General features: G+C 38.0%; 2 protein-coding genes across 2 annotated transcripts in view; both read left to right on the top strand.

Annotated features, from left to right (window-relative positions):
- LOC143028568 (zinc finger CCHC-type and RNA-binding motif-containing protein 1-like) overlaps window positions 1-26,474 on the top strand; it is a 478,714-nt gene that overhangs the window by 266,156 nt on the left and 186,084 nt on the right. The gene's annotated exons all lie outside the window — the stretch shown is intronic.
- Window positions 4,399-12,308, top strand: l(1)G0469 (lethal (1) G0469 NlpC/P60 domain-containing protein). Its single transcript, XM_076190858.1, has 4 exons — window positions 4,399-5,683; window positions 8,090-8,271; window positions 9,032-9,135; window positions 9,282-12,308. Exons 1-4 carry the CDS (start codon window positions 5,026-5,028, stop codon window positions 9,409-9,411), a joined length of 1,074 nt encoding a protein of 357 aa, XP_076046973.1. The 5' UTR covers window positions 4,399-5,025; the 3' UTR covers window positions 9,412-12,308.

The raw sequence follows: 26,474 nt of genomic DNA, 5'->3' as shown, positions 1-26,474 counted from the left end.
TGATAAATAGAATTTGAATCATATTTATTTTAAACCAATTATTTTACAATTTGTTTAAACTTAGTAAGAATGATAAGATCTCATTTGATTATTCGCAACTTGAAGGTAGGGTTACACTAGTCAGCGAAAAAGTTGAAGTACAACTTTAGTATTCGTTCAACCTATAAGTAGTGAGATGTAAATCCAGCCTTACCGTGTAGAGAATTTCCCACCAATCACGTAAAAGGAGACACAGCAAATCCTATCTTCTGTCCAGAACGAGGAACTCTGATTGGCAGAGCCAATGCCTATGCCACATTCTCAAATATTTTATCCCAAATAACTTTGAACGACTTGTGATCTCTCTAAAAATTATTATTTAACGATCTTTGCACACACACACGTTCAGACACATACAGACAGTTGGAACAAGTTAGATGAGAAAGTAGTGCGTGCAAAAACAATACATGAATTTAAAAATAGTTTAGATAAAATGAGATATGAAGACGGAACACCACGAGCATAGCTCCCCTTCCCGTAAAATACAACTAGGTAAATACACGCAATGCACACACACACACACACACAGATTATCGAGCACTAGGAAGAACACATTTGTCATCCATATAGATTGGTAATTGAAGGGCTCACTGACTCAGTGAGAGAGAGATTATATTATCATTATTTCTTTATATAGTCGTGATGCCTTACATCCCAAAGCGCCTCTTGCGGTCGTATATTTTCTATTATAGCATGGATAAACTCGGTATTCCATTCCATCACGGCGAAAAGTGTAGATACAAAGCAAATTGTGAGAAGAGTTTTCGCGCGTAAGAAAAATTAGCAATGTTTACATACAGCAGTAGTCAAACGAGTTTCATTATTGCCACAATATACATTCCATAAAAAATATTTTCTATTTCAAAATAATTTTATAATATTAAATCATTTATATAGTATTATTAAATAAATTATATATATATATATATATATATATATATATATATATATATATATATATATATATATATATATATATTTAATGCAAATATGAGTACTATTCACTTATATCTTTAATTTCTTTCCCTTGGATCTCCTCCGAGGGGTGGACTTCAACGATATTGCGTTGCACGTCCCTAGGCTTGTATTCCAACGCAAATCCTCCAACGTTGGGCGAAATCCACCCCTAGGCTCGGAATCCAACCCATCCCTTGACTAGTGTAACCGTACCTTATGAGTCGGAATGAGAGAAAACGGAGATAACAAACTTCAACGAGTCATGTCGACAACAAAATCGCAAAATTGGTGATGCATTCACTCGTGTGACCCTTGTTTTGCTCGCAAGGCAGCGGCGTGTGTCCTTGAGAACGGCTGAATGTCAGGAGAGAGATCGTCAGTATGCACAGGCTCCAGAGCACAGGGCGCATTCGAGTGCAGAGAGGACGTTCCGACTCAGGCGTAGAGCCCTGTGTGGGTGCAGGGTGGGGGGGAGGGGGTTAGTATACATACTCACGTACGCACACACACGCATGCACACACACACACCTACCCAGAGATCGGCTAATAAGGAGATCTGAGCTCACTGCCGTAGGGTGGTGTCTGGCTGTCTCGACAGAGACTGCAGCAGATCCGAGGTGAATACACACATACACACACACACACACACACACACACACACACACACACACACACACACACACATACACACATACACACACGTGCGCGCAAGCAAACAAGCAAAAAGCGTCAATTATTGTAACACACTGAAAAATAACACATCCCTGACTAGAAATATAAACGAAATATTGTACGATTTCCTCGTGGAAGTACTTCCCATTGGTCCCTAAATGTATAATTTAAATAGATTAACAATGAATAAGTTGATTAAAAGATAAACAAATAAATAAACGATAAAGAAACTGATCAATAAAGCGATGAATAATTAGATAAGAAAATATATATATATATGAATGAGTAAACAAATAACTAAATAAATGAATAAATGGATAAATAAATGATTTAATAAATTAATAAATAAATAGATAAGTAGATAACAAATGAATTGATGAACATATATAAATATAAATATTTACATAAATAAAATAATAAATCAATATAAAAGAATGAATGACTGATCATAACTGCATTATCCCTGCAAATCCCAAAAGTAAAACCTGGAACATATCAGCGAAAAAAATCGTTTCCGAAGATCAACACCCTCGTGATCCGGATGCAGTAGGATTGCCGCTGATAGCACGCCAGGCAGAAAAGGTCGAACGTGTGAAGGGCTTCGATGACGTTCATCGTAATCAAGGGGGGTTTCGACCTAATACCAATAAGGCCTCAGCGACTTTTCATATCCAGGTCCCGTTCCGTGGCCGGCGAGAACTTTCGTACACTCCAAACGCGTAAACTAACGTACTATGCAACGCAGAGCTCTGAAGATGATCGATTTATGTGCTCTGTTGCAAGAGTTTACGTGGAATTTAAGATGTGGGGAATACCAAATTGGAAACCAACGATAGCATACAACTAAATATTATAGATATTTATTCTATTTTCTTTTTTTCTTTCAAATTCACAGAATTGATCCAAAGATAGCAAATTCATATAAATGTGTGTGTGTGTGTGTGTGTGTGTGTGTGTGTGTGTGTGTGTGTGTGTGTGTGTGTGTGTGTGTGTGTGTGTGTATTTATTTACCTCGGATCTGCTGCAGCCTCTGTTCGAGACAGCCAGACACCACCCTACGGCAGTGAGCTCAGAGCTCATTATTTGCCGATCTCTGGGTAGGTCTGAGACCACTCACACACCACACACCGGGACAGCAAGGTCACAACTCCTTGACCAACATCCCGTACCTACTCACTGCTAGGTGAACAGGGGCTACACGTGATAGGAGACAAACCCAACTTATCTCCGCCCGGCCGGGGAATCGAACCCCGGTTCTCCGGCTTGTGAGGCCGTGTGTGTGTGTGTGTGTGTGTGTGTGTGTGTGTGTGTGTGTGTGTGTGCATGCGTGCGTGCGTGTGTGTGTGTGTGTACTGTCAACCCATGGTAATTTCATACACACTCTGCAACTGTCAATCAGAGAGATCATCTTTTGGATCGTCTCGTTGCTTGACCCATGCCCCAGTCACCAGCCGTTTAGAAAACGGGCATCATGCACTGAAATTCAACCGTGCATCAGGCATAATTTCTTGTATTGTGACTAGACGATATAGAACATACTCTGAAAATAATTTAGGTTTGTGCATTAGTTTCACAATGTTCAGACGACGATACTGAGTTCTTCTTCGATTATTTGAATCATGTTATGGATCATGAGAAAACAAAATGCATGTATTAGGAGATTTCAATGACGTTATTGATAAACTATTGACACTAGCTGGTATGTGTATTAAGAGGTTTGTAAGTCAAACATATATATAAAAAAAAAGTGCGCCACTAAGTCTTGGTAACATAAGTAAAAAAAAAATAGTTTTCCTTTACGAAATAGGCCTACTACGCCACTCTTTTCGTCGTCCATACCAGATACCAAGACTGCATACCAGGACATGTCGAGGAACTTATTCTATAACCATATACATGTCCACGTATGAGAAACGCAGAGCTTATCACTATTTCCATGTAGGATTGTAGGCTGACGTTAGCTTGCTACGTGACAAAAGCCTCGTACTAGTATTTGGCTTCCAGACTACCTTCAACATTCCTCGTAGCTTGTATTCCAATACGCTTACGTTGCATGTGATCCTGCATGTTTAGCTTTCCATAGCTATTTCCGTGTTCTGACTACGTATTATCCAAAGATTTATTTATTTACTGTTTTGACGTAGCCTTTCGCATTGTAATTGTATACAACAGTCGTTGATGAATATATGCAATGATTGGAAAGTCCCACATTCCCATGACGCACTTTTGTGCTCTCAGTAATTCCATAAGAATACTAATTAAATATATATATATACATATGCATTGCATTCTACCTCTGGTCATTATTTTAATGCGCAGATTTCTTCGAGCGAATAGAATATACTGGCAGTAGTTAGAAATACAAACTGAGTTGTGAAGTGTTGTAAAATGAAAAGGTTGTAAAGATAAGTTTAGTATAGACTTCATTGCCTCAATAAAATGTTTTGGTTGTAGTCAGAACAAATACGTTATGAACAGAAGTTAATTTTTCTAATTTCGCTTATGATTGTCATTTAATGAAGCAGAATAACATTAAGAGGAGAAAAATAATGGGAGAATTGCAGAAAAAAGTGGTAAAGTACCCTGGGGAAGGAGAGGAATGAAACTGGTGTTCGGGGAGAGGCAGGGAGGGGTGGGAGGGATGAATCAGGAGGGCGAGCAGGGTGAAAGAGGGAGATAGGGAGAAACGTACGTCTGGCAAGCAAGTGTATATAAATGCCAACCCGGTGGCAACGTCAACAGTCTGTGTGGGCGCGGCGGGAGTATAGTACACGAAAACTGAGAAGGACTAGGCTTCATTTTACCTAGCTTGTTACGCTCACTGAGAACTCGGAAAAGAACAGGTCCCTTATACCAATACAAAAGTGTAGCTACTTTCAATAGCTGTGATAAGATAGACTATTGGCGAAGACTTAGCGCACTAATCGTTGGGAAACATTCCAATAATTTCTTACCAGGAATTTTCTGTCCTAGCCGGCGTTAACTATTTTAGAAGAAAAAGACAGCAAACACAAACTCTGCATAGAGAGCATTAGTGTTTGTACATACACATTTTTTTTGGCTGACTTGCGTGCGCGCGCTCGTGCTTGCGTTACTGGCCCCGGTTCGGAGGTGCGTACGTGACTGGCAGCAACTGTAGGCTGCTGCTGCTGGCACGGTGCAGCGCGTCGTCTTACTCAAGCCGTCGTGTTCAGCGCACCTACAGGTGGTTGCCGGTGGAGCTGCAATACAAGTTTGACAGCTTCTAAATAAAAGCTACAGCCAGAGTGTTTCTGGATCATTGTCTACAAGTTTTGATAAGATAAAGCTTGGAATTGATTGGTTGATTGTTTGCTTATCAAAAAGCAAGAGACGGCCATGATGCAGGTTAGTACGCTCTACGCTCACACGCTAGAGAGGCAGCTCGTGTCTAGGCGCGCTACGCTCCTGAGCAATCTTTCGAAAACCAAGACCTCTTCTCCCATAGGCATAGACCAAACACACATGGCCTCATCATCCAGTAAAGCGCACCAACATGGTAAGGTCCTGGAGAGTCCTATTGACGAAGATGTGTTGACCGAGGAATTGTGGCAGTCAGACGTCCCCGGTGATCGAGGGGACGAATTGCAGAAGCTGGGGGCTCATAGCCCACCACGTAACGGCAGTTCCTTTGGCAGTGAACAGAAGTCTCATCTGCAGAGGTTGAGTCAGTCGACAGGTAACCTTGCAAACTCTGTGTGCAAACATCTAGGACTTTTCAAACCCCATTCTCCCCTGTCTTCGGTCACGCTCGAAGACAAAAACAACAATAATAGTAGCGGAAATCATACTAAATCGACCAAGCCAGCTACACCATCGGGGAAGACCAAGAAGAAGGGAGGGAAAGTTCATCCTCCTAATTTCATGGTGTTAGGAACGTGGTGTACAAGAGAATGCTGTGACAAGTTCCTCTCCATGGTCGCTTCCGGAGACATCCTCGAGTTCAACATCAAGATGCATCATCACTGGGGCATCGCGATCGTGCAGAAAAACAGAAGTAAGTAAGGCTCGATAATATTCATTCTCTTCACTTGCTATGACTCATATACTGTACGCTTGTAACTGTACTTTTAGATACAGTATTCAAGGTGCGTTTGAGCACTGCACGTTGTGTTCTAAATAATGTGTAGCAGTAAAGCTTAGACTATGGTTAGTAGTATACATTTATTTAAAATATAGATTAAGTACACTAACAAGCACAAACAGTTCACCCAATCGGAACACATATTGCAAGTATACAAGAACGTGCATATACTGTACATGTGTAAGATATATACTTTGTAATAAACATACGGTGGGTGTACGCTTGATTTAAAGAGACAAATGGCAGTGCGTTTGTTGGTATGGATGCATTGTTGAAGTTAACTTATAAGGAAACTGGTAAAAACACAACGTGCATCGGAAGTTCGTTGGGCTCGGCGCGTTCAATCATGAAGTAATACGTCACCCTTTCTGAGCGGAAAAGAACACAAGAGAGATCAAAATGTAACCAGATTAGTGTATAACGATTCGCCGTTCATGATGGATGAGGTTCGAATATTAAATATTCTTTCAGAAACCACGAGTATTGATAAGATCTTGTGCGCACTGGGTGCCAAATGCACGCAGACATTAGCGTGCTCACAGTACTGTCGTTTACGTCTGAACAGGCACCAGACGGCATGCGGAGATTGTGGAAGAAATCTTGCACGAACATGGAAAGTGGTAATTTACGAGTCACTTAGATGATCACGGTATGCAGGACCATTAAAGCACACACAAAGCATAAATGATTACACGGTCTATCTTCACAAATACCACACATACTACCATATACATTCCTAAACACAAAAACATAGAAGGAACACGCTCACAGATCTACAAATCGCAATTACACAGTAGTGACAAAACATAACTATAACCTATTTTAGCAAGATGTACATGAACTAAAATTGCTGGGTGAATTTGAATTAAGAATGGTATGCCAACAATTCACCTTGTTTGTAAGTCTCTTGTAACTATATTCTTGCATGCTGGCGGAAACGCACACATACACAACGGGGCAATGTAACATGATAACATGCAATATAAAACAAAAAACATCCTGGTAACATACGTGCCTTAACATACAACGAAGCATGTACACGCGATAACACGGCATCACAAAAACGGCACCATTCTCTCCAATATCTTCATGTTTGCTCAGAAATCGCTCTCCTTCCTTCCTACACATTCTTGAAGGCACAAGGATAGAAAAACTGGTCAACAACAGCCGATAACTACGTATCAATCAATCTTCGCGTATACAATAGTCTCCCCTTGCTTCTCGTAACTACTATTTTCTTCACGTCCCTATAATTTCATGTACCTTACCAGGAAGACATGAAAGTAATCATCATGCATGCATGTATGCACATATAGAAAATAATTTGGAATGCATGTACATATCTATAGAGTGGCAAAGGGTGAAGGGGTATACAGTACATGTTGGACATGTATGTTGTAAAATTACAGTGCAGGATTTTATATAAGTAGCTTGACATACCTGTCTTGTATATTTATAAAAAATATGAAGTAGATCGAAAAAATCCAAATAACTTATTCACTAGGACTTACAATCCCGTGGTCTGCCATACGGAGGACTTGTAGCCATTGATCTAATTTTTTGGAGGTAACTGGGAAAATGTTAGATTACGAGCCACAAATGTACAGAAAGAAGAAAATTTATTTATAAAGATAGTAGTATTCAAGGATCAGTTGCAGCAACCAGAACAATGAGGCAAATCTTAAGAAAAGTAACTGTCAAAGGGAATGTAGAGATTTTATCGGGTAAAATATAGGTGCCAGTAATAGGGCATATACAGATGTACGCACACACTTTTTTCCCCCATTCGTGTTCATCCCAGTTCTCACTTAGTACTCTCACACCCGTTTAATCCCCGAATGGACCCCATATTTGGTCTTTCAAAACCCCCAATTCACTTAAGTACCTGACTAACCCCAGTTTGATCGATATTCCTCGTTCCAGAGGTTTCACCACATACTCTTCCATTCATCGATAGGATTACCTCTGTTCCACATTTCGAAAGTTCATATTTTTTCTGTTCTTGATATCATATACTCTACTTTTTACATCACTGTATCATCTCCATCACTAAGAGACTTTGGTCATTCAATGTCTTCGTCATGATCTAATCCACGTACAAAGAATTCATAGAACTTTTCTAATATCCGTCAAGCTTCTTTCGTAATCATGTCACAATTATGCATCACATTGGTTGCACTGATTCTCATCCTGGTTGGCTTATGCGTCATCAGTAAATGTGCTTGATTCTTTGTGCAAGAATATGCATTTCTTTGGCATTTTGCATGCACCTTATTTAGTAAACAGTTGTCCTCATTACACGATTTCTTCCTTCCACAGAGCCGAGTCTTACCACTGTCGAAGTGGCTCACCTACTTCGGGATAAGGAAGGGCGGCCCCGTGTGGTGAAGCAAACACTCAACGAGTACTGGCAAGGTGGTGTCACTGCGCGGATCAACAATTCGCGAGACGTTAACAAACCACCACTTCCTCCGAATGAAGTCGCAGCTACAGCCCTAAAGGTGAGTCGAAAGAGCAACCCTGTTGGCGAACCGTGTGACTGTTTCCTTTCAATCTGGGTACCCGCTAGTCCTGGTTCCACTCAAGTTGTTTGACAGCTCACGCCTCAAAATGGATTGTGCTTCTGGCTTGCAGAGAAGTTTTGTTCATTAATTTGGTAGATATAGGTATAAGATGGTCGAATAATCGATTTATTGTACTAGTCCACCCAATGTTAATCGAATTTGAATAGATAAAGATAATATTTAGTCTTTTAGAACATTATTCGAATCTGTCAGACCTCTAGTATATTCCGTCGTTCGAAGTAGTTGGTGTGTTGGCCATGTGCTCAGGGTATGTCGGTTTTGGCGGGAGAATCTAGGTGTGTAGCCAGATCTGGTAGCAAATCGATGCCTCGATGCCATTACTGTGAGCTCAGTAGCCAATGGCAGGGCTCTTAGCATCAGGCTCGAGTCAGTCTTGTACGTTGTGTCGACTCTGTTTAGGGCAAGTTGGCGAAGGGTCGCCCGTGGGGCACGAAGAGGAGTCAGTTGTGTACGGTTCACGCGTGTTGGTGTGTTTGGTCGTGATTTCTTAAAGTTCCCTCTATGTTTCACTACAACCTTACTCTTATAGGTGATTTTTGTTGTTTAGTGTTTTTATCTGTTTTATGTTTTCATGGTGTGCTAAACATTGTTAATAAAACTGGTATTAAGAAAATGTATATTTGATATCCAAATGATGTCACAAATGAAACTAATCGGATTGATCTTCCTTCCACAGTATATTGTGCAGCCTTATCGTATGTGGAGGAACTCTGAAGAGGTGGTGGTGTCTTGCCGATATGGGGACGGCCAGAGGGCGCGACAGCTGAGCGATGCCGCAAGGTAGGTTGAGTGTCAGCTTAGAGCGATTCATCTTTCCACGTCTTAACCATGTGAGATTATTTAAGAATCCATGATGCGTCGATAACCTACACCTTACAGTCCCTTGTTCAACTGTAGTCATTTTGGTCCTTTGGTTTTCGTTGCAGATGGGGAGCGCTCAGTCGCTGTGCAGGGCTGTGGTTGACACTGAAGACTGGATCAGCCTCCATGTCGACATCTGGCTCGCCAGTGGTGTCACCAAGACTTCGGCAAAGGACAATTTCGGTAGACTTCTAGTCCCGGCCTCAGCCGCGACTACCATTCACCCACGTTCACCTTCATTCACATTTAATTATCCCTCAACCAGTCATCTGATTCATCAGGCGATGGAGTTGATCGGTCAGTCGACGCCTCTCACAGTCATTTGCTTCCATACACGGAAAACCGCTCACGCACACACACACACACACACGACATTAGTTTTGTAAGCTTCGAGCGGTTGGATTGGGTCACTGTACGGTTACAGCTCACGACCAATCACGCCCTGTTGGAGAAACTAGGAAGTTATTGGCTTACGAGCACTGGAAGATCAGCCCTTGCTGTTGGTACTACGGTTGGAGGGGTTGGGGTATGCGGGAGGTGTGGGTGTGGGGGGGAGGGGGTGTTACCTGGTTCTACGCCGCTGTAACTGTCGTCTTACCTGGCGTGGGTTGCCGTGCATCCGCCAACCAGGAGAAACGACGCTTCGGCTCGGCGAGGAATGTTTTGCTGTGATGTAGACTACGTGCGAGTTCCTGCTTCAACTTAGCAAGCGACATTGTACCTTTGCAGACCATTTGTTGCGTTATCGTTCGTGTTACGCACATTCATCATTCTCAAAAGAGGTACGAACGCTTTCTATTTTGTATCGTATATTCCCGCCTCTCACTGTTGACCTATCATTTCATCACCTCATCCATTACAGTTTCACGCATATACGTGTATGTGTATATTATACTTACCTTCATGTAAGTATATGTATATATACACTTCATATATATTCACACATTCATTTGTAAATAAATACATTCGATCGTAGTCATGATAAGGACTGTACAGTAAGTTCAGCAAGGGCTGCAGCTTCCTAGATGGCTAGAAACGCTGGAGATGTGAGCGCTACGTCATCCCAACGCCTACATTCCTGTCTTTGGCCCACCACAAGCCACGTTGGGGGCACGGCTAAGATATACTGTTATTTTGATCTACGGAGATGCCGGCTTGCAGCTACAAGAAGCCACCAAACAATACGTTTGATATTTTCGCAGGCAATAGCGTCCGTATTTGTGATAGTCTTTTTCATTTTGTTCAGTTCGTACTGAACATTACTGGACATCTGTAGTGACAAGTATCCCATACGTTGGTTGACGGGGCATGGACTAGGGAATTTATATGTTTTCTACTTTTCAACTAAAATTCTTCGGAAATTACTTTTACTGATGATTTGCTCAGACTATTTTTTATTCTTAAGTTCATAATAAGTTGCCAAAGGATACAAAGATGTGGTAATGTTTTATTTATGGATATGTAAACACTACGTGGATATATAATGTATAGATATATACATATATATGTTATGTAGATGAAGAATTCACATGTATTATATATATGATTTTGTCTTCGTATTAGGCATGTGTATATATGTGAATGTATACACAGGCCAGTGTATATATATATATATATACACATATATTGAGGAGTAATGAGTTGTTTTGATCCAAGCATCTAGATTTTATGTGTGACAGACTTAAAGGAAGACATCTTAGAGCAATTGGACGCGTTCTTAGAACGGCCTTTCTAAGACATAAATGTGCTCAAGTCATTTTCTATTAAATCTAGAATGAAGATGCCATGGATATTTTTTAAAACATTATTTTCTATAACGTTCAGTGTTTGTAAGAATACTTTCTTAAATAATTTTGTATGGTTAAGGTAGTATATTTTATTGCTACGTTGTTATGTTAATATTGAATTATTTGTTTCAGTATGATGTTGATGGTTTAGATGTAACAGTATACATGCCTTCATTGCATCAGATTGCACATACTAGTATTACATTATGGTATTATTGATGTACAAGACCTGTTAACAAATCATTGCAATGTTGTCATTTGATGTTAAAAAAATTTCGAACTTTAGATGAACCTATGCCCAGTGCTAGACACGACAGCAACTTAAGATTTGTCAAATTCAGTACAGGTACCATAACATTCCCAGGCTATCTGGCCGTTTATGTGATTTTGTTGTTTTATAATTCATAACTGGATATTAAATTCCTCCCCCTAATTCCCCGCAATCTGTCTGCCGAGATCTGGAAATTACTTCAAGTGCAGGAAAAAGTATTATAGACTAAATATCAAGTTGGGCAAAATTGCAGTATGCGTGAGTCGTTGTCAGATTTTGTCACGTGATGGCTCGAGTGATAGGCAGAACTTAAATTTAGTAATGAATGAATTCTAGTGATAACTAATATGTGGTGCATTGAATTTTAATGTGTTGCAATAGAATATGAAATTCATCAGTCGATTTGATGCTCAATTCGGCATTTTCAGTAAACATTCATGTCCCAACTTTTAAAGCAGTTTCTTGTGATCATATAAAAGTAACTGTCGTAGTTGAGCACGGGTAGTTAAGAATTTCATGTAGACAGAAATAGTTTTCTGGGAAGGCTGTGCACTTTCAAACGTTTTTTGCTGTAATTTCAGTCTGTTATTGAATGGATGAAGCTAATGAAAGAACAGAATGATTTGTATCAGGTCAGATGGCAGTGAGGGTGGGGTGGGCTATGTATGCCCAAGGAAACCAAAGAATAGGAATCATTCTGGGTAAGTTGAGTCCGCCTAAGTCGTCGTGTTGAAGTCGACCGAGCAGACCGAAGTTGTCGACCAACGCGTTCACATAAGCATCGACGTCCTGTCCCCTGACAAGTACTTTGTTTTCGTCCACGGGTCATTGTTCTTGTCATAGGGGCTGGGTGGTGGTGCGGATTACGTTGTGCAGAGCTGTTGCAACAACTGCCAGATGGTGATCTCTTGACCCACTGGTGCAACTAAGTCATTTCGTAGAAATGGAGGCAAAATAAGAGTTGATTTTTTATGTTTTATGCCAGGAGTGATGATAAGTTGTAAGCAGACGTAATAAAGAAAAGAATATGCAAATTGTGTTTGATTCTTTACAAGTTAATACACCTGTCTGATGTGGATAAAGAGAATATAAGGAAGTTTAAGAAGACAAATACAATCGAACTCTGTGTGAAATGTGTGACCAAAAAGACGTACAAGCTAAACAAAATATTTTAGGCTCCTAATCTCATTTCATCGACTTAGGCAAGTAGAAACTAGAGATTGTAGAGTAACGACATGCGAGATTGAATGAATGAAATATAAAGTACGCCAAATGCATAAAAAAAAAAAACATTCCAAAAACCTGAACTTGAAACTCTGATATGCTCAAAGGAAAAAAGGAGTGGGGAAATTAATTTCGCAGTCATAATTTTAATTTTTTTTTTATTCGTTGATTAAGTTGATATGTACACAGAGGGTAAAAACGTCACTTGATAGCTACACACTTTATATTATCCTTAAAATATAGAAATACTCCAATGGACCTATTTAAACTATTGCCGTGAAAATATACAAAATAAATAAATAACTCGATATCAACCGATGCCCGTGAGAGGCTATGTTTTCCACCTATGCGCATGCGCGTGGCTGCAAACGCGAGTGTGGGTAACATGAGATTATTACTGTGCCTCCTCCAGGATATTTAGCAAAATCTAGGGATGGCAGGTGCTCTAAATCATACGTTAAATGAAACCCATCGGCACATTTAGTAATTATGATAAGATTTCAGGTCAATATCAACAATAGACTGAACACACGAAGACATTGGAAGTGGCAGAAATCTAACACAATCCCATCTATTCAGGACACATGTTTGAAAATGTGTAGGATACTCTGAGTAGTAACTGGAGAGAGGGTCGTCTTAATTAAGGAAAACGTTTGATCACTATAGCCTCAACTCAGCGAAGGTGACTTCTTATAAAATGTAATCGTTTCAGTGTTCAAGAAAAATGTAGATCATACTGTGGTGATGAATAGGTTCATGATAATTAATTTTTCTATCAACAATTGTTGTCCATTCCTTTTACACATCCACACAAACACACACGCGCATACATACACAGGCGAACACACACACACACATAAAAATAACAGTAAGTACGATTACAAGTTATTTGGTAATTCGTTAACAAAAGTGGATAGTGAAAAAGATCTCGGCGTAATTATCAGTAACGACCTCAAATCATCCAAGCAGTGTATTTCAGCCTCTGAGAAAGCAAATAAGATTCTGGGACTGATTGCGCGATCTTTTGATTTCAAAAGTCCATCACTCATTAACAAGCTATATAAATCGTTAGTTCGTCCACATTTGGAATATGCTGTTTCTGTATGGTCACCGAATCTCATTAAAGACATTGACAGACTGGAAAAAGTACAACGGCGAGCCACAAAACTGATTCAAAATATCAAAAATAAATCATACGAAAATCGACTAAAACACATGAATCTGTTTTCCCTAAAAAAGCGTAGACTCAGAGGTGACTTGATACAGGTCTTTAAGATTTTAAAGGGAATTGACAACATCAAAAGTGACAAAATTTTCACCTTGAATGAGAACCAGACAAGAAACAATGGTCTCAAACTGTCCGGAAATAGATTCAATTTGGAAGTAGGTAGAAACAACTTTGCCAACCGTGTAGTAAATGAATGGAATAAACTTCCTGCACAGGTAGTGCAATGTAGTTCAGTTCGAAGCTTTAAGAATCATTTAGATAAATACCTAAGTAAGATGCTGTAATGATTATAATTTATGTTATATTATTTGTTTTTGTTTTGTTATCATTTGTCTGTCTGATTTTCATTTATTATTAGTTATATGTCAATTTATTATCATTTACTATTTACCTGTTTGTTTATTATTTAACTATACCTATGCATTTATTTATGTATTTTATTTGTTATTTACATTATTATAGTTTTTATTTATTGTTTTATTATTAATATGATTTTTTTTTCGCATCCGACCTAGATATGGATCAAAAGGTCTCCTGTCGGCATGCTGCGCCTTTGTAATCCTTTGTAATCCTTTGTGTGTGTGTGTGTGTGTATGTATGTGTGTGTACTGTGGTCACACAGGCCACCGAACTCGACGTTCAAGCAGTATTTGATAGGGATGTCGTAGCAACGCTTTAAACAATTGCAGCCTGCACATACATAATGCTTCTGGGCTCATGACCCAAAGGTAAGCGTATTCAACATCTGTTCACCAAACCTACCTCCAGCGCAGGGTACTAATGTATGAAGCCTGTGGAGAGAGTTAGTGAGTTGCATGTGTGAGCGTACGGAAGAGAAGAAAAAAGATTGGCTCACAAGCAAAATAAGGAAATCGGAATTAAATAAAATAAAAGTGTGAGAATGAAAAGAACAAAGCTTGGAAACAATGCATGATAAAAGAAATCGAAAAATTAAATAAAAGACAAGAGACAAATCCAACACACGTAAACTAGTGAACAGACCCAAGTATAATAATAATAATGAAGAGGTAGAAATTCAGAGAGGACAACCAATGACGAATATTCGTGAACCTAGAGGTGAACATGAAGGTGTTTGGCAGTTACGTAGGCCATGATGATAAACAAATCTTTTCATCTGTAGCCGGAAATAGTCGTAAGATAAGGGAAGAGATTAGTTACGGGTATGACAAGATAGTAAAATAGTCTTACTCGCCATCGACCGAAAGGCGAATTTCTCAATCCTACCCTGGTCGACATATAGACAAGTATACTTAAGAGCATAAGAATGAAGGAGACCGCAAGAGACCGTAAGGCCTACACTAGGAAGTTCCATGTCCATTACCACCTGTCATCTCCATCCATAAAGTTGTGTAACCGTTTTTTGAAACAACCAATAGTTTCAACGCTCACTACATGGCTACTAAGTCTATTCCATTCGTTGACCACCCTATTAGTAAACCAATTCTTGGCTATTTCCTTCTTAAATCTAAATTTGTCCAACTTAAATCCATTACTGCGAGTCCTGCCCTGTTGTCTTAATATGATGACCTTGTTTGCGTCACCCCTGTTAAAGCCTTTGATCCACTTGAACACCTCTATTAGATCATGTTCATAATGAACTTCTCGAAAACACAAACGACAATGTACAACAAAACGAAGGTATGGAAAATATACAAAACTTATTAAATGATTAAAGTATTCTTTACTGCGGTAGGGAGCCTTGTGATAAAGGATAAAAAAGATAAATGAATTATCAGATTAAGAATCGTGTTTTATTGTGGAAATTAATTAGTGCCTTGCGTTTTATTGTATGCATTTTGTGCATTTTAAGTAATTATTTTCTTGGACTTTACGCCAAACAGATTTTATTTTTCGTCAGTGTGACGGAAATTACAAATAGAATATTGTCTATCTATATATCTATCAATCTACCTATCTGTTTACTTATCTACCTATCTATCTATATATCTATCCATTTATCTATCTATCTATCTCTCTATCTATCTATCCATCTATCTATCTATCTATTTATTTATCTATCCATCTATCTATCTATCTATCTATCTATCTATCCATCTATCTATCTATCTATCTATCTATCTATCCATCTATCTATCTATCTATCCATCTATCTATCCATCTATCTATCCATTTATCTATCCATCCATCTATTTATCTATCTATCTATCTATCTATCTATCTATCTACCTAGAGAAATTTATACTTGATTGACTCAGACTGGTAACAATCGAGGTCTACATATACCTTGGTAAGTCCATCGCTTACACAAGCGATTGTAAGTATACTATTTACATACATATACCAAAGGCTTTCTTCCCCCTTACACGGGAGGTAGCCAAAAGACAAAGGCATAGAAACCACTCCCACCCATTCCATCCCCTACATACTCCCCTCCCCTCCACCCTCTTCCCTCCCTCTTACCTTGGCACCTCCTGGATGACGGGTCCTTAAAAATGTAAAGGTGAAGTGTACTATTTATAAAATACAAATAAAATACTTGGGCGTAATGCATACAGAATGAGATTACATCCTCTGAAAATTCTTGCTTTTAGAGAAAATATTGCAGGTGCTTCAGTTCTAAGGATTATTTACATAAGCCTTAATCTCAATTATGGACCTCGCTTTCGTTATTCACATATGAAACAAACAAAGAAAATCCCACAGAAACTCGAAAATAGACAAAACAAAATCACGAGAATGATGTCTGAACATCAACGAAATATCAACACTGAAATCATGAGAACAGAATTTAACCTACCATGTTCTGAACACAAAATTAAATAACTTACCTTGGTTGCTGTAATTAAAGTAATGAGTGAAGGGGGAGAAGAAAGGCTTGGTAAGAACCAGATATAACCAGTTATGCGAGGACGCCCTCAAGCCGTGTTAGGGTTGAACACGAACAGATAGCTATTGCATTTAATCACAATTTTAATTGATATTCAGATGATGGAAGCAGGGTTGCATGTAAAAACATAAGAATTGAAGAGACTGCAGGACACCATAAGGCCTACACTAGGCAGTTTCATGTTGCTTACTACTTGTCATCCCTATCCATAAAACTATCTAATATTTTCTTTAAAAAAGTAAATGTTTCAGCGCTCACTAATTCTATTCCATTAGTTAACTACTCTGTACGTAAACCAATTCTTGCCTATTTCCTTCTGAAACAAAATTTTGTCCAGTTTAAATGCATTACTTCGAGTCCTGTCCGGCTGTCTTAATATGATGACCTTGCATCAACCTTGTTCAACCTCTTGACCCATTTGAATACCTCTATTAGATCACCCCGCACTCTACGTCTTTCTAGTCTAGAGAGTGTAAGTTAGGCAGCAGATATTCGTCATACTGAAGGAAGAAAATATGACTGACACCCTAGTTATCTTTATAATGTATTCTGTAAGAAATACTTAGTTACTTTGATTGAAATAAAGTAATGTGAAGGGTAAATATCAGAGGACAGGTGAAAAGACGAAAAAGAAATGAAAAAATAAACGATTGAATTTTGGCTGCACTTGATGAAATACATGGCGCTCATGAAAGATTAATTAAACATTATTGATTACAAAGAAGAATGTCTAGATGCTTACTTGTTTACTAATAGCAGAGGTGCATAAAAAACCTTGGGTGAGCAAAACTTAATGTAATTATGATATCACCATCTGTAAATAATAATTTTTTTCAGCGAATGAACTGTGATATACTATACACTTTACATAAATCCTATCACTCATGATGATACATAACAGTTAAGCAGCTGATAATTTTGCAAAACAAACATTTAAAAGACGAGTAATAGTATTAGTATTAATACAATAAAGAACGAAATGAAGAGAAAAGATAATTATGGGAAAATGCCGACTTTTCTGTAACACCAAATAATTTTATAGCGAATATTATGTTTGGTTTTCTTTGTAAGATCGTTAATGTTGAGATACTCGTTAAAGATGTCTATGAGTATAGTATCTAAACGATGTAAATACCTATTGTGAATAGTTGTTTGGATATTCATTATTTCGTAAACATCTTTACATAATCCGAACATACAAGATCAGTGCTTGTATGAGATAACACTTAGCTTTGGAAACATACTTCACTAAGATCCTTCGTAAGTACGATGAGGATTCTGATTATATTGACCATCTATGATATCTTAAAATCGATACTGATGCAACACTGATATAATGCTGGTTGTATGCACATTAGTGGACTATATTATTGATAACACTGATGCAAATACTTTAATGATAATTATTAAGTTATCGTGCAAGGGGAATTTACGAGGCAGCAAAAAGTCTACGGGGACATTTAGCCACAATTGAACGCCGTTCTGCCCGGAAAACTTATGCAGGAAATGCCACCACAGAGGAAGTTCCCACAATCATTTATGAAATTTAAAACTCCTCCCAATTGGACTGAAACCTTGGGATTCCACAATAGTTTTTGATTGTCTCTAATATATCGTATATATAAAATTTGTCTCAAAGTTCAGACCAAAATTTTGTGTTTCAAAATATCCTAGTTTTTACAACAGTAAAATATATCCTAGAGGAAAGATATAGAAATGTGAACATTCTATAATTGGAATTAAACGAAACAAAACGAAAAAATCGATGGATAGAAGAGAAAGGGTTTGGAAACATTAAAGATACTTTGCTGAAAGGATTGAAGAGTTCCTGTTGGGTTGATAGAGGAAAACAACGGTGGAGGTAGGAGACGAGTGGAGTGCTCTAGGGATCAGTGATGGAACTCACAATGTTCCTCATATACTTAGGACGCCCAAAGTGTTTCGCCAACCGAATAAAACAGGCTGGCGTCAGCCAGAACAGCCCTTGAGGTTCCACAATTGGATACAACTCCCCTGAAATGGATGATTGACGATAGTTATCCAGTTGATTTAAGTTTAAGAATTATTTAGACTGAATCGGATCGCCTGTCGTTAATCTGAGCAAATTTCATGTGCTCAAACGACCCTGAAATTGTTGTGCAAACGACTAAGGGGACAAATAGGCAGTTGTATAAACCTGTATACGGATGAGACTGAAATGTTGAGACAGATAAAAGAAAACTCAACCAGAACTATACAAAAGAGACTTAAACAAAATACACAATTCGAATTACAAATAGCAAACCGTTTTCAATACCAGCAACAACCTCCCATTCCTTACAATACCGAGACAATTAAAACAAATAAAAACTCCACCACTGTAAACATAATATACGAGTCGAATTATAGATCAAAAGAATATTTTCAACACCAAGAACAGTCTCCAAATCCAGATTACACCGGCGATTGTCGGGAATCGTCGACAGGAGCAGACTGGGGCGTGCCCCCCAGCCCCCCATCCCCCCAGCCCCCCAGTTCCGGCCCTCTGAGAGCGTCAGCCCCCCAACCCCACCCCCGCCCTTCTCCTAAGCCACGCCCACATCTCTACCCCCCTCACACGCCATCCCATCGACTCAAGAAAAGACAGTCTTAGCAGTGCCCGCATTTCATACACCAACATCCTTTTTCCACCTCCTTACAGACTAATCGTCCTCTTCTCACTACGGTTGATCCTCTGTAACCGGTGGGTTGGATTAAATTGAGATAATCGGGTTTAATTTGTTCTTTTTAAACTTCATTCAGCCGCCCAGATGCAGGTCTGTCTCGTAGCTGTGTCTGGGGAGACATTTATTGATATTTCGTGGGAGGGCGTATTCCACCATGGCACACCTCTTTTTATTTACTTATTTATTTATTCATTTACTTTTATAATCTTACAGATCTCTCCCTATGAATGGGACCTGGAATGACAGCTTCTGAGTTCCCACGCTCCTTATCTTTAAGGGATAAATACATTCATACATACATAAATATATACATACATACACACATACACATATACATACATACATAAATATATACATACATACACATATACATGCATTCATACATACATACATACATATATATATATATATATATATATATAATACATATATACATACATACACACATATAAACACATACATGTATACACAAATACATATATACATATATACATATTTTGCAGTAATTCACAAGGCACACGTGAAAATAATATGCAGAAAAAAACACTGGGAAATAAGAGGCTTAGTCCGAACGTTTTCGTCTATTTAAGACATTATCAAGGTATTCCTTGATAATGTCTTAAATAGACGAAAACGTTCGGACTAAGCTTCTTATTTCCCAGTGGTTTTTTCTGCACATATATACATATATACACACACACATACATACACACATAAACATATACATATATATATATATATATATATATATATATACATGCATACATACATACATACACATGCATGCATGCATACATACATACATACATACATACATACATACATGCATACATACATACATACACGTATGTAGACATACATACATGCATATATGAACGGAAATGAACAAAGTAAATTGTCAACAAACAGAGAAAAAATATATTTCCACTTCGGATATATGATTAACCCATTTCTTTCCAATCAAATACCACATAGAAGAAAAAACTACATTCCAGTATCAGGAATAAAAAGAAAAAAAAATGAACATATCACGCGGTAGAAAGGTTAATGGCATCCATTGTTCTTTCTGTAATATGAACTGATGAGAGACAGTAGTTTCTATGAGGATTACGACCAAAGATAATAGCATTGTTAAGGCTTATCGTGTTCAGCAAGAAGAAAGACAATCGCCCCCCCTGGTTATCTGCACTTGCAGGTTGTCGGCCGGCGGGTTCTGGACAACGATGAACACGTGATTTCTGGTCACGTGATCTAGGCTCGTTTTGGCGGCAAAGGCTGTTCTTTGTTGTATGTAATACTTTCTTTTAAAAATATAAAAACATAGGTGTCTCTTGATATGTATATTTTTCTATTTTATCTTATTTCTATATTTCTTTATTTTTCTGTTCTCTTCGTATGTTTAAGTTAAGCTTGTAGTTCATGATACATGTTTAACGATTTATCAAATTTAGTATTAACAATCCATGAATATAGAAACGCAGATATCCCTTGATATGTATATTTTTCAATTCTATTTACACTAATATCTTCATTTTGCCCTTTCATTCTCGTCGTCTCTTTTTAAACAGTTATATAATGATTCATAATACATGTTGAACGATTCATTAAATTTTCGTATTGATAACTCAAAGCAGACTTTCTATATTTCTAATATCATCTGAATTGAAAAAGATATTTTATTCTCGTGAATAGATAGGCCAAAGAAGGGTGATTGCATATATTGGTTGAATGGTTGTTTTTGAAAACAAGTGGATTCAAGTTTGAATCGTTCAGTTTTCTTTAGTCGTCGACCAAAGACCTCAGTCCACATTGTCGACATTTACTGGGATATCATGGAAAACAAGGTAATCAGGAATATACACGCTTGATACCACTTTTTCTTTTTCTTGTAAATTCTAACTAATTATTCATTTTAGTTTAGGAAAGTGTTGAGTTGATATATGATGAGTAGGTGGAATAATGAGTAATCGTTATCGTCACTACGTCACTCACTCATAACCTTTGACGTTTTCAAACCATTGACGTAAATTTATATTTTATTTTTTCTGTTCAATTTTATCATGGTTATTTATTCTATCTGCCACTTTGTGATTTTATTAATATAAGGGAAAACTATTTTATAGCAATAGGAGTAAATAAGAATAGTTTCAGTGCTTTGGTAACAGTAATGAATGCACTGCGTGTCACGATAAAGCACTTCCGCTAAATTTATTTAATAAGTTTCCAGTACATATAAGAAGAATATATTATTTCATTTTTCTATAAACGAGTGCATCTTTGCATCAAACTAATCCAATAATTTTTAGAAGAGAGCGTAAATTTGTAAAACGATATGGTTGAGTTACACTGCACAAAAGAAGTATAATTTGAATTATCGGATCCGTTACGTTCCCATGCAAACGCAAGCGTAAGGGGATTTCAAAGTCATAAGTGTCGTTGACCGTTATATTTGATCAATATTATGACCTTAACGTCCTAACATACTTGATAACCTTGCAAATGAGTATATAAGATCTATCTTCAATTCAGGACGTTATCGTGTTGGAAAATTATATATTTTTGCCAGTAAAGGAGAAGGTAAGGAAGGTAGCGAAAGGTAGGAGAGTAGAAACCGGTCTCCAAGCCATATAGCAATGCTGCGTGCCTGTGGTCCGCAGGGGTGTGATGTAAGTCTCTAAACTATTAACTGCTTGAAATCTATGCTACCGATTGGGCTGAGCTAATAATTTATTCATAATTATCTGGAAACTTCCTAATGAAACTTTTTATAACCAGTCTTGTGTCCTAAGTATGTTTCTGTTTCTTAAAGATAATATTCATTTTGGCTTCTTTCATGTACACATACTAAAGTGTCCTCACGCCTAAAGTTCCTTACGACCTCAGATTATGTTTAATCTCTCCATAGAAGGCATAAATTTAGAGCGAAATGTAGGAGAAGCACTACCCCGCTATGCCCCCCTCGCTCCTATTGATCTAGTCTTGCCATATCCACTTTTTGTTTTCCCCCATCGTTTCTAAGCGCTCGTGCTATCTCATTCTTTATTTTCTTCTGCAGAGCAAAGAATCATGTGTATTTTCCCTCTGCAATCTATTTTTAGACCTCCTCATCTGGACTCCATCACGTACACACTCACGCTCACTCAAAACTGGTTCGATCCGGTTTACAACCGGTTTTCACGGGAGATCGGGCCTACATTAAAGGGGAACTTTCAGAACGGTGACGTCGTGTCATAGTTTCGCTCGTTGTTTCAAATTATTTCGTTCCTCGTTGACGAATCTTGGATTGCATGGTGGGTTAGCTTTAAATGATATGGAGAACTGACCGGAAATTTTTAGATAGTGATAACGTTGGAATTTTGTAGGCAACGTGGATAATCTCCCAGCAGACGACTTTCCGCCTCTGCCCAGCATGTCGTACCTTTCAATTCAAAAACGTTAAATCGATTTTTAAAATTGATAAATATGACGTTTGGTAACGTATATAAGGACAATTCTACTGTATTCTTTAGGGTAATATAAAATTCACTGTTATTGCTAAAGTGATGTGCTTTTCATAACAGATATAATTTATCTAAAACGTTTGTCTTCACTTGAAATTACTTCTGCACTAGTAAACCTGGTAGTACATTATTACCTGATACTATGTCGACATTCAACCCAAAGTAAGCTACAATTTCGTTTTATTTCTCATTTGATGTGCGAGGATCTATTCTTCAAGGTGTTGGATCGATGTAGGGAGGAAGTATGCCGGACAGCCACCCTCCACCCCACCCCCACCCTCATCTCACCCAGACCCCAGTAAGATGAACCAGACCTAAAGCCATACATGAACCTAAGGAACCCATATGAAAACTGAACCAGATAACCTAGGAGACTGCAACGAGAATTGACACTAATTGAAATCCCAGCTGTATACTAATTTGGGTCAAAGTCTTATCGTTTATACACTACAAAAGCAGCGCTAGGTCAAAGCGTACGGACGCGCGTTGGGGGAAAGTGTACTAAGATGGTGCTTTGTCATCAGACCACATGCTAATTACATGTACAAGTGAATCGTCATGTAATGTCAGTGTCTGAAGTAGGCCATCAGACGATAAGGCTATCTCGAAAGTATGCTTCAGGCTTTTCAGTAGATTCATAGAACCCAATCGGCATTTTCTTCAAAGAATGCGAAGGGCAACTTTCAGTGTAGACAACTCACCAGTTAACTCGTTTTACTATAAAAAAAAAATCGAGGTTTTAGTATGATAACGAAAGCTTACAAGGCTGTCTTTTTTCTGTGAGATAGAAACTTAATCAGCACGGATTGAAAAAAAAATCATGCAGAAACACGTGTCCGCTTCATGACCGATTACAGGCTTGTATTACTACATTACACGCGTCAGGATGCTTTATCATGAAAAAAGAATAAAAAAAAAAAAAAATCCCAAAAGATGTAAATCATCAAAATGTTTTATTCGTAATCTTCTTGCGGCTTGTTACTGATTAGATGATCTTTCACGCAGGCAGATTATAACCACCACCTTTGTTGAGCACTTCCCTGAACGAACAAGCAGAATAGTATATTTGTGACATCTACCACCGACGAATTAATGAAGATATGGGAAGAGGAATCATTAGGAATCCAAAAATTGAATGAGCTGCATCGGTAGCAGCCTGAATAGAATGCATAAAAACTGAAGTGGTTTCCGACAGATTTTTATCTTCTTTGGGATTGTTGTAGTTATGGACTAATTCTCCAGCGTTTCTATCCTACCTTAGCCTGTGACAGCAACGAATTTATTCCATTTTGCTCTGTCACCTGCCAGTATTCTGGATTCGTCTGATCTATTGTACTCCAATAATTATGATAAAACAATCTATGCGCGAATTTTCGATCCATATACACATTTTCTTAATGAGTCTGCCTATCAGCTGAATAAAATAGGATGGTGTTGGCCAGAATAAAACACGTAAGGGGTGTTTTTCAAAAACTTGGAGATTTTATTTTGTTTTATTTTATTTTATTTTATTTTGTTTTATTTCATTTTATTTTATTTTATTTTCCCCCGGTGGAGATGACGACTCTGGGTGTATCTACAATATCGACGACTAGGGTGACTAGATTTAGTATAATTATGGTAAATCTAGCATAGTTCCCTTAGAAATACTATATTAATCAAATGATAAAACAGAAACAGAACGTATTAAACGGAGGAAAATATTAAACATTATTTGTGCAAATCTATCATAATTTCACCTGCTGCCTAGCATATTCCCGCTTGAGAAATCTGGTCACCCTGACGACGTCTCGGTGCATTTCTCACCGTCTGACAAGTGACGGACCTCACTATCACCCAGGCGTCTCGCTCGCTGAGTCCAGTCATAGTCATATTTCAGTCAAATAAATGAAAAAAATATAACAAGCTGAAAATTTTTTCATGACTTTTTTAGACACTTAGAAATAACATATCAAAAGTCCCCATCGGTCCACTTCGAGCTTCGTCCGCCATCTTGGAAAATGGCCTCAAAATTTAAGTTTTTCACTTTTTTCAAGAAAACGATTAGTTTGATGAAAATGACTATTAAGTACATTATTGTAGCTCATACAATTCTCTACAAACATGTTATATGCATTTTTACTCTACAAGTGATAGTTTGATAGAAATATCTTTTTTTTTTTTTTTTTGCGAGTGCAATTTATAATATTGGTACTTTTTTCCACACCACCCATGAGATAGGGTACGTAGGCGCGTTTTTTCTTTGTAATGTGGTATCCCCTTGAGACCTCATCTACAAATATCTCACCTCTCTTCTTTGTCATATGTTTTATTTCTTACCCTAAATGTGTGATCTTCTTGAGGATTTCCTTGGACACTCCATTGTTAGTATAAGTAGATGGTAAAACACTTAATTCCTCTGTACCTGAATCATCAGGATCTCCACAACTAATATATTCTTGTTTCTCGTCTTCTGTTTTATGGTCCGTTAAATGCTGGTTATTCTCAATAGATTATTAAAAATCTTCAGCTCCTCCGAGTAGAATAGGAGGGACAAATGTCCTTGGGTGCACTGCTTGTAGGACTGAATGAGCTATGGCAGTGCATACACTGTGTTTGTTGTCAATGTCTCCTTTTCCTCCTTTTTCAATTAATTCCTGTGACAAAACATGAAGGGAATTGGGTACGTTGTCTTCAACATTATAAAAGAGAAGGATAGTTGCAGGAGTCATATATCTTTGACTTGGTGTCCTCCTTAATAATAGCTGCTGGCTGCAGTTCAAACAGGCCTCAATCGCTCTTCTTCCTCACCATGCAGTCTTTCATCATACCATGAATTACATAGCAATTTATCTCCTGATTTGCGAAAACACACTGTGGGTGTCTTTTTTGGAGGGTAGTTATGCTTACATCACTTCCGTCCTTTTCCTGTAATTTGGTTTTCAGATAGCTTGCACTATCTTGCAGGATTGGTTCTGATGCATCACATCTAGCAATTCCTGCAAAGTAAATTGACGGTCGTCACTCTCTTCCATGTATAAACAAATTTTCTACAAACCAGTTACAGTATCTTCATCACCCGGTCGTCCATGTTTGCCTGATGGATTTAAGTGCTGCTTTTTCATTGAAAAGAACCTGACGCTACATGATCTATGGTATCTAGCTTCTTCTGCATCCAAACACTGCACACCAACTACAATTGCTTTTACTTTTTTGCCCCAGTTAGCTTTATCAAACACATTTTTCCAAAATCTAAAGTGATCACATTACTAACTACCTGCCGTCTATGGAGGCTTTTTTCCCGCTTTTTCACGGCACTCTTCAAAACAAAATATGACCTTTTTCTTGAAATCAAAATCAGTTTCTGTTGACCTTAGTTTCTGTTTAATAGGTGACCCTTTTTCCTCTTGGTTAGTTGTATCTTTCCTATTAGCAGCTGTAATACCCTTTCTCTAGTATAGTCCTTTCTGCACTTTACATGTACTTGAACAGCTGATCAATTAACCCACTTTTGCCATTTATTATCTCCCCTTTTCTTACTTGCTTCAACAAGTGTCAACATACCTTTCTTGACATAAACATTTTCACCTTCAATTAAGCGTTCTTCACAAAGTAGGCATAATTCATTTTGATCTGTGGTTCTCTCCATTTTCAAACCATATTCTGAAATGAAAATAACATATAAATTAACCATC

Source organism: Oratosquilla oratoria, chromosome 9 (genome assembly GCF_046742065.1).
Source record: "Oratosquilla oratoria isolate Oo_2021 chromosome 9, ASM4674206v1, whole genome shotgun sequence".
Lineage (NCBI taxonomy): Eukaryota > Metazoa > Arthropoda > Malacostraca > Stomatopoda > Squillidae > Oratosquilla > Oratosquilla oratoria.
This window is presented reverse-complemented; position numbering and strand designations above follow the sequence as displayed.